Source organism: Linepithema humile, chromosome 6, assembly GCF_040581485.1.
Source record: "Linepithema humile isolate Giens D197 chromosome 6, Lhum_UNIL_v1.0, whole genome shotgun sequence".
Lineage (NCBI taxonomy): Eukaryota > Metazoa > Arthropoda > Insecta > Hymenoptera > Formicidae > Linepithema > Linepithema humile.
Genome location: NC_090133.1, coordinates 340,129 through 352,758, shown reverse-complemented (window position 1 = coordinate 352,758; position 12,630 = coordinate 340,129). Strand labels below are relative to the sequence as shown.

Below are 12,630 nucleotides of genomic sequence, written 5' to 3'. Positions count from 1 at the left end.
AGTTTATTGAAATAGACTATTTAGTTTAAGTGACATCAATGTCTATCCAGAGTCTATATGTATAGATATACATATAATAGGAGGTAACATGTACATTGCCTGCAACTCTTTCCAATTAGTTATCTTCACTCTTCCTTCTTCACTCATCAAGCTTCACTGCTCCAATCGTCGGTTTTCTACACCACTCTTATTATTTTTTATTTGACTTTAAAGGAAAATGTGTTGTGGTACTTTACGAAATGGCGTAACAGTTATCGAAGAAGAAAATTGATCTTTTCGCAATGGTATCGTAAATATGACGGACCAGAGTGATCACTTACTTTTACTTAAATACTTTTCTTTGATTTTCTCAAAATCCCGATATGACGCGCAGTTTTTAAAGCCGAATTCAACGCACAAAAATGAGGAAAAACTGTTTTTCGTAACACAAAGTATCTAATTTTGCAGGCCAGTGTTATTTATAATTGTAATACAGTTTTTTGAAAGCTCTATTTAGCAAGAGTTTAAGCCTGGTCTTCTGATAAACGTACTCCTACCGTGCATTCAATGTTTGTATAATATTGTATCACTGCGCGGGCGTGGAGGGCGATTTAAAGGACCGAGGTTTCTTCGTTTTCAGAACTGGAAGAAATGTCGAGCGGCGGTGGCGACAGTGGAGACATCCGGATTAATTTCGAGCGATGCTTTCATAAGGAGTTTAGCACGCTGCAGGGTAAGGCCACGTCGACCGCTGCCACAGTAGGTGGCACAGGCGACGATCAGCTGCAGCAACACTCGGACACCGAGACAGAAACGAAGGCGGCGATGTCGAAGGACAGCATAAGTAGTGCCATATTTAGCGTGATGGCTGGCGAGGCGGAAATCAGCCAGAGCGATTTCGAAGGCTCGTTCAAGGCCGAGAACGAGCGCACGGAGGGCTCGGTGCGAGACTTCTGCGTGAAGGAGGGCGACGTTTACCGGTGCACCGTGTGCCATCGCACGTACACACACATCAGCAATTTCTGCCGGCACTACGTCACCTCGCACAAGCCTAACGTCAAGTACTACCCCTGCCCGGTCTGTTACAAGGAATTCACCAGGAAAGACAACATGGTCGCCCATGTCAAAATCATACATAGTCTTAAGCCGCATATGAGTCTCAGCACCAACAGTGGCAGTAGTAGTAGCAGCAGCAGCATGGGTCAGCCGCGATAGAACACTGACTGAGCACAATCTTGTTTTGCTTTTTCCTTGAGCCGCGTTTCTTGGATCTCGCGAGATGTGACGACTTGTGACGCCAAAAATGTCATAAATCCGTGGTAACGTAGTATCACATTGGATTTTCAATCTCTCCGGTGCTAATGACGGTACATCATGTATTGTTTTAAAAACAGTAAAGATTTCCCATCTATGGGATTGTCGCCACCAAACGCGTAGATTCGTGAGATTGTTAAATTCAAATCTCCGATCAAAATTTAACATGCTAAACGCGACAAGTTGAAAAACTATTTTAATAGTTTTCATTATCTTTGAATTTGAATTTAATACCAAAATTTGAAAAGGTTTTTTACCGTTACCGACGAGCTTTGACCATACCAGTGATTAATAATAGCGAGAACTTGAGCACAAAAGTTCCATAAAATCCATGGTGTCATAGATTGTTTTTTTTTTTTTCTTTTTTTAATACAAAGAATTTTATTTTCTTCTCGGGAAGACAGGACCAAGAAACGTTCGGACGAGGATAGGCAGAAGAGTCGAAGGGAAACGTGCGAGAAAGATCGGTCGAAATATTTTGAAAGAAAGTCAGTGCGCTGCTGCGGGTGAAAAGAGAGGAGGGCGGTAGATAAATACGTGTAAGCGGTAGACAAGTGGCTAATCTTACGGAACGTCTAGAAGGGAACGGATACGCGAGGGATAGATGGGTGTGCAATATTCAATGCTAACGTCATCGTTGGAGTACGCGATACTTGATTTCCGCACGAGCCTTTCCCACATGACTTTCCGGCGCGCGAATCTTTGATTGTCTCGAATTTAGAGTGGGCGTATTTTACAAAATGTATGTGCTATTGTACTAACGTTATGTGCAACGTTGCATGAGATTTTGAGTATCAAAATGGAGAAAGAGTTATATACTCAACATGCGCTTTTCTAATTTCAATTTGCCGAATCATTTTAGAGACACATTACTATCGCTCAAACTGTTGACAGAGCTCTATTTGGATTGCATCGACGCTGCGTAATACGCGAGTACGAAGCGTGGGTCTGAGTCTAATACACGATCTACGACAAACTTTGGCAACTATTGATTGATGCTTTTTTAACTTTAGACAATTGCAAAATTTTTTTTAATCATGAAGACTTTACTCTGAGACGCAGTGTATCATGTTATTCAGAGAATATTTTATGTTGTCCGGGAAGTTTTCTAGTTTTCCTCTATAAAATAAATAAAATATAAAGAAATGCTTTAGAATGCTTGGGAAAATTTTCAAAAATTTGTTTCCGTGAAAATAAAACTAAGAAAACTATAAAACTTTCGATACAATCCGATACATTGTTTCCTAGATGAATGTTTTTATGATTGAAAAGAAATCAAATACCGAACATTACTGATTTCGGGTTTTCTAAAGGTTGACAATATTTTTCGTACTCTTTGCACGCGATTGTCTATAATTCTCGTGATTTTGCAATTTTATTCTTATTTTTAGCCTTGGCTCTGATCCTAATTCCAATGTTAGTTTTTAATCGTCTTTATCGATCTCCGTGCCTTCGAGGACCCATAACGCGCACGCTTCGCTATTTCACATCACGCAACGTTTCTCCGGAGAATTGCAATCTTGAGTACTCTGAGCAACGCCGGAAATTCTAGAAACGATTCGCGCGCACGTAACAAGCAACGGGCATTAAAGTTACAAAATGAACGAGCTTTATGACGCTCGCTCCGAAGGGGCAAGGTGACTATAAAAATGGGGAATAGAACAAAAAGAGGCTTTGCATCGCATCGTAAAAACATAGAGTTTATACAAATTCAATCGATGCGCTTGTTGCGTCGTCTCAACGCGGTTCAGCGTCGTACAACGGGAGTACAATGCAGTTGAAAAAATAGAGAAAGATTGGGGGGAGAGTACATTTACTATTGCCTGACTATATTACGTTGCAGAAAAAATCAAATACGCCAGCTCGGCGATACATTTTCACAAGATGCGCGCACACGCGCGCGCGCGCGTTTTCGTCACCCCTAAAGAGATGACAAATGACAAATTTGTGACGTGATGTTCCTCAAAATGTTTGTTTCCGAAAAAAATACAATATCTTGTATTTAATTATAATTTATCTCGAATATTATTAATTGCTACGTTAAGTTCGAAATTTCGACTGCTTATTTAAATTCAGCATTTTATACAATCTTAAATATACAATCTACGTAGAGATTTAATCATTTTTTTCATTAAAAATTATCTTTGATAATGAAGCATATATATATTTCGTAATAGTTTTGGAGTTAAGAGAAATGATTTTAGAATGATAACGCTTGTATATAGGAATAAAAAGAATCGGACTTATAGATGAAAGTTGAGAAGATTTTGAGGACACGTCGGTTACATATTACAGTAGTTTGTTGCGTATAGTTGTTCGGACTATTGAGAGAAACTTAACTGAACTCGTAGAAGACTAATCACTTTCTCATCTTCATATCTTAGAAGAAGGGTGACACACAGTGCGAGACGCGCTCGCGTGCACGCGCGGTGTAAGTAATAAGGGAACTACGTAGACTGAGTAAATGCAATATATATGTATCGATAACCGTTCGCCATGTTGTTGTTGGGCCGTTTTTATCGTAAAGATATTTGGAGCAGGGGGATAATAAGAAGAGATAGGAAGACAGAATGGATGCGCATTCTCGCAAAAGACTGCACAGGGACGGTTTTAACGACACCAAATACAAGATAGTACTGACATTGGATAGACTGAAGGCACCTTAGTAATAACTTAACGCCGCCGCCATGCCATACCGTCTCGTCCGTTTGGTCGAATCCGTTTTCCCGATGTTCCTACCGAACATCTGGAAGCTGAGAGCAGAACTTGGTCAATCAATCGATGTAAAAAGGGTTGTGTATATCACTCATATTGAATAGAACGGAACAAAAATTACCTTACTTTAGGAGATTTAAAGAATCATCATGTAACGTAAACTATATTTATTCTGATATGCAGTTGTGAATTCTGCTATGATTGAAAGGGAAGATATCGAAAAAGAAAACTTGATAGCGTTTATTGCATTTCTTTTGGATACATTAATAAGTGTTTTTATGACTGTCTTATCTTTTTATCTAATTTAAGACACTCCGAGAGAGATGACATTACTTAAATTGTTATGTCTTTAGTTAGAAAGACGTATTTTACATATTGCTTATCGTTGCCATTGAAATGGTCACTGAAGTTACCAAATTTGTCGATTGAAAATTTGTCTTTGATCATTTCTGCGAATTTGATTTCGAGCAAAGTAGTAGTTTCGAGTTAATGTTTACTATACTTTTTTGTCAATTTTATGTTCAATTAATTTTCGAAATTTCTCCTAAATTTACTAAATTATCGAGCTTTGTAATGCATCTATGTTAAATATTGAGTTTATATTATTTTTACAGATAATATAGTTGAAAATGTACAATTCTATGTATTTGTTATTTTACTGTTTACAATTTTATCATCTTGACAATCAAATGTAAAAGTTAGAAGAAGCAATAATACGTGTAATAGTAAAAAAAAATATCATTCTGCTGTTTTTCCACTTCGCGGAAAAACTCGGCGCCGAATTTCCATTGTCCACGATGCTCGAATTGCAAGTAACGTCATCGACCGAAACGGGCCGCGCGGTGGAGCGATAATGGCGGTTAGAGGCTTAGTTGCGAGAGAGAGCACTAAAAAAAAATATGAGATCGTAGCTTACTATATTTTGCACCTTACACACTCCGTCGAGCGCCCTCCCCTGCGCGAGAGGAGCGAGACGATTTGTATACAAATTTTTCACTAGCTGGGCATAGACATTAGACGACTAGAGGCTACATAATTAATAATTATAACTATTATTATTATTATTATTATCGCTACTATTAGCTATATTGCAAATAACGGAGACCTTCGTTGTTACTTTAACGCGTAGCGGGATCGAACGGAATCCTTCGCCTCGCGCGATATCGACCAGTGTTGTTCGTTTGTTATTCGAGAGGTATCTAGCGTTGCAATAATAATAAAAAAAAAAACTATAGTCGTAAGAGCGTCGGATCGTCGCCGCGAGCGATCGTGAGTCCCGTGAACACGATCTCTCTGGAATAAGTGCTCTCGCTTGTTTCGCATCAAAGAGACCAAACGTTGATGCGTCAAATTTTATTAGGACATTCTCCAAAATTATAAGCTTTAAATATATATGGTGTGGCTAAAAAGTTACGGGATTGAAAAGAAACACCAAAAGTTTATAACAAGATTTTATCGCTTTTAATATTTGATATAACGCTCACGGTTTCGTTCGGTCAACACACTCGATAAGATAACGATATAAAGTGCCTGAAAATTTGTTTGAAAATTTTCTTTCAATATCTTCTTCCATTCGTTGATTACATCTCTTCGAATATTTTTAACATCTTCATATCGCTCTACTTTCAGGCGCAGTTTAACTTAACGATCGAATATTTATCAGATTTGATTCCAATCGATTATATTTCGTTTCCACACACGAAATATCCAGCGCAAAATTTGTGGGCGTTTGCTCGAAATTAGAATACTATCTTTTGAGGAAAACATATTCACAATGTTGGAACGTTTCTTTGTGAAATTGTAATTGAACTTACTCGGATAGTTGAGGAGTATTATACTTTCAAGTCACTGAGAGCACTCACTCCGCGTTATTTTTCACGGGGCCCAATGAGATCACGCCGCGATTTGAGCGAACTTTTATAGGCGAATAGAGAGTTCTATAATACTAGATAGGCAGAGGCAGCAAAGATATAGCGAAGTAGAGGTAAAACGGTGAAAGGGACGAGGATTTGTTGCGATAGGAAAACGGCGAAAAATTGTTTCGTTATTAAGGGAGGAGGAATGGATGATGGGCCGTGCCGTGGATTTTCGCGCACTCAGGTCAATTATCCGCAATATTATTCGAAACTTCGAATGGACCAAAGAGCTACTTACCGACCCTTGTAGATTATTTATATCCCGAGAGAAAATACGAAGAAGATGTCTTAGAGAAATCTCGCGCGAGCTTCAAAGGTCCAGAAATACGAGCGCTATAGTAAATTTTTTAACAAATTATATACAATTTATAAAGAACGAGTCCAATAATGTCGCAATTCAAACCGAGAAAGATAACAACATTTTCATCTTCTTGTCAACAACGTATATTTGTTATATTATCATTAAAAAAATATGTTTACGTATAGAATTTATGTATAGATATTTTTGGGAAACATGGAATTTATAGATTTTTGGTAGTAGCTGAAATCGAATTTTAGTTGTCAAAATTTTCCAACTGAATATAACAGACGCAAGAAAGATTATTTTATTCTTATCAGATTTGATTTCTAAGAGTTTTTACGATCTTTGAATTTGACATAAAAATTTTGAAATTTAATTCAATCATCGATTAGTTTGATAAAATCAAATTGTACAATATTCCACATTTTTATATCTATACGTATGTTAAATCATCCGAAAAGTCCGTAGCGTTTTTATAAAATGAAAGACATACTTGACGCTACATACTTGAAAATTTGGATAATCTAATCGAAAATTTTAAGCTCTGAAAAAACGAAAATGCCAAGTATTTCTGAGATCGAGGAATTTCGTGCCATCAGGTCAATTATTATCCGCAATATTTGAAACTTGGATGGACCAAAGAGCATCTAAAGACTCTGATAAGATTCTCGTAAGAAAAATCGCGCGGGGGTTAGTGAGGCGATCGCGATACGATTTTACGGTGGGTTGTCACAAGCCCGTTTAACATATGTGTGCGCGCGCTATGACACGGCGGAAGGATCTAGGAGGTGGGTTTTCACAAAAAAAGAGAAGGCACAAAGCATGTGCAAAGAGGCAGCGGTTAGACAGCTTATATCGATTTTTTTAGAAAAGGGAGGCAAGCAAATAATGTAATTAAATACACTCACATTTGATAATCACTGAGAGGCTAAGACTAACTCAATTAATTAAAGGGTGGGCAAGATGAAATGGATTATCGCTCGAAGATGAAAAGGTCACCGGGGGAGAAAGCGCCTGCAGGCTTTTTTTAATTCGTACTCGATAATTTTTCGGGAAAGGATTTTTTGGGGCGTTGCAATTTTTCTTCAAATTCGAGTCAGTCAATTTTGTTAAATCGAACATTTATCGTTATTGTTGCGTTGTTCCACGAGTTTAAAACCTGCAGAGCTTTTGACGGTGTTTACAGCTTTTGAGAGTCATCATTTTATCAATCTGTACAATAAATTCTTCTCAATTTGGTTCACCCAAGTCGATGTCTGCGTGAGAAGCGCGAAAAAAGGGTGTGAGAACTGGAGATTGTTGTACCTTTGGTACGATTTATCGTTCTCACATTTTTCTAGTTTTCTCTTTCGCACTTTTTTGAAATATCTGCATATACCAAAGGATTACGAATTTATAAATGTAGTAGTTTATGTCACTTATAAAATATTTGCTATCCCGATTACATTTTTAGCTGGAATTTAGCTCGGTCTTTTTGATTTACAGGATGTTCTAAAATTTTTTACAAGATTTTAAAAATTGTATATTATCACCACAAAATTAAAAAAGTAATTTTTAGATTTAGTTTTAAGAGTTTAGTAAGTTTTAAAGTTTTTTTTTATTTTTTTTTTATTTTTTTTTTTTTTTTGAGAATTGTCACAATTTTTATTTATTACTTTTCTTCTATCATTATAAATACTATTTTATTTTTAACGATCAAAATAGGCAAGCATTCTTGTAAATGTTATCACATCCTTTATGGCGATCAAGACAGTTACAGAAAGCACTTGGCGACACGCACGACGATAACACGTGAGCAGATCGATCAATCCTCGAATCCGCTTCGAGTCCCTCGTCGGCATCTGAAGGCTCGTGATCAGGATAAATCGTTGTTATCTAGCGAAAATACAGCGACTGATCTTGAGACTCGTTATTCAAATTTACAATGTTTAAAGGGAGGAGATTTAATCGCTCACGTTCGTTGCCTTCTCGACATTGTTAAACTTTTAGAGTTAAGGTTGTTAAAAAGTGCTTTCAAATGTTGCCAATTATATAGGGGAAGGGGAATAATCGGTGGAAGGGAAAGGGCTCTTTTGCAAGAAAATACTATATATATATAGGAAAAAAAAAAATATATATATATATGCCAAGTCTCCGTGTGTTTGTACAAAATTAGTGTTCAAATTGTAAAAAGTGTTCATAAGTAAAAGATGAGATGTCGCGAGGATTGATTGATCTTTTCGCGCAAAAATAGCCGCTGTATCTGCGACACGTGTTATATCGCTTTGCTGAATTTTATTATTAAAATTTCGTTTTTTGATACTTGAAATTTGATCCTAGACATTTGCAAATTGCTAGTTACATTTTTATTCAGATTTGGGGTTCGAGGATCTGTACACGATATAAGGAGTTAGATTCTTACGTTAGATTTTGTTAATATTTGTTAAATTGTATATATTACGAAATATTTTATAGCGTCGTTGTATTTTCAAATTTTATTATCAAATTTTATTGCATTTTTATATATAAATTATTACATTATAAAATTGTATCATATACAAAAAAGTTCTATATCTTTGAAATGCACATTGAAATCTACAAGGCACACCTTTGTGCATCTGCAACTGTCTCTTATCTGCATCTCAAGGAGAACGCAAGACTGCGATTAGTGTTGTGTTCTCCTGCGATTATAATTTTCTCACGCTCTCATCGCGGGTGCGACGGTCTCGGTGAATTTCGAACATGTTCGCTCAACATGTTTAATTAATGGATTTTATAGAGAGGCAAAGAGAGAGAGGGATGAATGAGGGAGTCGTGGGAAAAATTTTACGATAGAGTGCATGCGTGCGTGCGTGCGTGCGTTGTAATAAACATATATATATATATAATATCTGTACACTCTCTTACGAAGGTGTCGTGCAGAGGTTTTTCTCGTCTCGTTTTTTCGTTCGTCCCTTCGTGAAAGGGGCTACCAGTCAATATATATTCGTTATTCTTGTAGATTTCTCGCGCGACTCTTGTGAAAAGAAGTCTGTCATCGCGAGAAAAAGAAAGGGAGGGAGAGAGAAAGAGAGAGAGAGATGGAGCCAGTGTAAGAAAGATAAAGAGGAAGATTAATTTACGAGGCTTAAAAAGCAGACTGTATTATCGAATGTAGATTTTAATATATATATATATTGTATATATATATATTAAAAATAAAAAGATACATATACATATATATAATATATGTATATGTATTATATATATATATATATAATAGAAAAGAATCATAGTTTATTATTGCGATTAAATCACCCACGAATGTACATGTATACAAAGAAAAAGTGTCTGTGTGTGTGTATACAAGCGAGCGAGAGAGATAAACATACAAATGATACATATTATACACACACACATTATATATTATTACGATTATTATTATTATTATTATAATTATTATTATTATTATTATATTATTATGTACAATATATATGTATATGTATGTATATGTATGTATATATATATATATATATATATATATATATATATAAACAGAAGTTATATTGAATATATTTTAGTGCTAGTTGATAATATCTATTATATATAACGTCGTTGCAGTTTCGAGACAATGCGTCAGAAAACGAGGGCAAAAATTAAAAAAAAAAGTAGCAGTAAAGGAGTCGACGATCGCAAAGATCGATAGTTACAAAACAAGAGGGTCGCTCGATCTCCGGAATTTTTACATATGTAATTAAATGCGAAAACGCGTGTTAAATTTAACGTGTGCTCTTCATGCGGGATTCGATATTCTAATGCGCATGCAGTCCCCGGTTCGGTGCCTTTTTTAAGCGACATAAAATAACGACGATGTTTAAATACAAAATAAAAGAAACAAGAGAGAATGTAGAGCGAGAGGCGAATGAAAAAAAGAAAATAAATTGTTATCGCGCGCGCGTTCCTCTTCCTTCATTAATAGCTTCGATGAAGGGACGGATCGACGATCGCATTCTCAGTGCCAAATGTGAGGGAGGAATTCGCTCTCCGAAAGAGCGAAAATTTAATAAGAAAAAAAAATGAGAAAAGAGAAGGAGAGGAGATGGCGAAAATTTTATAGGAAATTTTTCTAGAGCTGACGAGTCTTTTCTGACGCTGGGTAGACTTAGTATATTTTATATGCACTGATTGTTCGACTATGATTATCAATAATAAAAAGAACGGTGTTCAATAGATTGTAAAGCAGAGTCCTTAAGTGTCTCGCCGATCACTGAATTATCCGTGTATACACGATGTCTCGAGAAAAAAGCGTTACTACAATTTTATCATGATGGTTTTGAAAATTTTGTATAAATTTCAACACTTTATGAATATAAATACCAACATCTATAGATTTACTTAATCAAGATATTAATTAAATTTGCAAATTTTTTGTTACTTTCTTTCGTGATGTCCTGTATATCCGGCGGCTTTCCGAGATCCGTGAGCTATGAAATTTATCGCTGTGAAAAACGAGAAAGTCCCATAGAAGGAAAAAAGCATTGCGTATCTCGGTAAAGTCAATCATATACCTAACATATAAATAACGTATTAATATATCGTAGTAGATCGTGAATGATGATGTGAGAGTGAGAAAGAGAGAAAGAGAGAGAAAGAAAGAAAGAAAGAAAGAAGAGGTAGAAAGGGAGTATGAAAACATTCTTGTCAAATTCGCAATCGCGAGCACAAAAGTCGGTGGAAAGTGTAACAGTATGTGACCGAAAAAAAAGAAGAAACAGAAATATTGCGGCCAACGTTTTCCGCGTTTCGCCTACAAGACTACGACAATTTCGCATTTTTTGTCTAATCTCGTTGATTCGAAAGGAAAGGTAATTACCAATGCCACTAACAACGTAGTGATCGTATGTAGTAATCGTTGTTGTTTTTTTTTCTTTTTTTTTCCTTTAGCTTCATTCTTGCGTTGTTGAGTTTTAATATCGCGCATGTGAAGCCGCCGGTCTCGCTCCAGTAAAACGAACATATTCTTTGAACTACGAGATGTTAGAATGTTGAAAGAAAATTTAGTCATTTTAATTATACGAATGTATTTATAGGAAATTTTGAAACATTTATAAAACTATTAATTATTATCTTACAAAATATATAATTTGATAAACAAAAAATTTATAAAGATAATTTGTTACATTTAATTTATAAATTTATTATCTCGAATGATTAATTATTAAATATAATAAGACATTAAATTAACTTTGCTTAATTGAGTTGTATATGAACATTGCTAGCGTTTTTGTGTATTGCTGTGAAAGTTTAATGGATTGAAAAAAATGTTAGTGAATCAAATCTTTTTATTAATTGTACTAATAATTATACTATTAACAAAATATTAATTTTATATAATATTCTCTTTGGTTCAAAGAACATTATCCCCGCCTGTGAAATAATAATAAAGTGCCATAATCGGCAGCATAACTGTCACGGCTTTCTTTCAGCAGGCCACGAGTTTCACATGCGATGACATTCTCATTAATGTCACTTTGAAGTTAAATAGCCTGTGTATTTCGATTTGTATGTATACATATTTTATTTGTACGCTGACACCGAATGTCACTCCCCCGCACTCGTCACGAAGCACCGTTATTCTTAGCCAAAAATTACTTTTATTTAATTTCGTTTTAGCGCTCGTCTGGTCGGCCGCTTCGTTTTATTAATTACGAATGGCAATCTTCTTGGATTTGTTTTTCGGTATTATTTTCCACTCGCAGGATGTCGCAGCATTTGTATCGCTTCGCGATACAAATTTTAAAAAATATAGTCTTTCGTAAGAATCGACACTTGCAAGAAACGATGGAAAAAATAGAATCAAATTCTACAAGTGGAAAATAATTTCCGTTGCAAGATTACTGTTCTATTGCATAATTCGTAATCTTTTTTTTACTAACCGTGAAAAAGGATTATGGTGTAACCGCAGCTGCCGAGGAGACGATCTTTAGACGTTAAGTTTCCTCCGTCGCGGTTTGCTCGAAAGAGAGAGAGAGAGAGAAAGGCTTGATCCTGATGTTCTCCGGAGCGACTTTTAAGATTCTTCCACGTCCAGGAAAACTTGAGACAAGTCGAAGAGCCGAGCGCGACGGGAGGCCAGCATTATTTTTTATGAATCTTTGTTTTGCATGTTGCGCATTGTTGTTTTATTTTCTTTTTCTCTTGGAAGGAGAGCAAAAAAATTTGGAAAATAAGAAAACGATAAATATATATATATATATACATGTATATGTACGTATATGTGTTTATACGATTTTCCGTTGCATTATGTGTTATTATCTATATTATATTTTTTATCTTTCCCCTCTTTTCTTCTCCTTGTGTTTTCTTATTCGAATTTTAACACTTTTACGATTTATTGGTGAAAATTTGTTCTGAATTAATTTTGTTAGATTATTGTATTGTTAGATG

At 35.6% G+C, this 12,630-nt stretch overlaps 1 protein-coding gene across 11 annotated transcripts in view; it reads left to right on the top strand.

Annotated features, from left to right (window-relative positions):
- ttk (zinc finger and BTB domain-containing protein ttk) overlaps nucleotides 1–12,630 on the top strand; it is a 64,598-nt gene that overhangs the window by 38,243 nt on the left and 13,725 nt on the right. The window contains exon 5 of one of the 11 annotated variants that reach the window (XM_012373266.2): nucleotides 620–12,472. The exons of the other annotated variants lie outside the window; for them this stretch is intronic. Within the exon in view, the coding sequence (XP_012228689.1) occupies nucleotides 620–1,194 (575 nt within the window). The 3' untranslated portion in view covers nucleotides 1,195–12,472. Of the gene's footprint in view, nucleotides 1–619; nucleotides 12,473–12,630 lie in introns of those variants that run through there. 11 annotated transcript variants of the gene reach the window in all.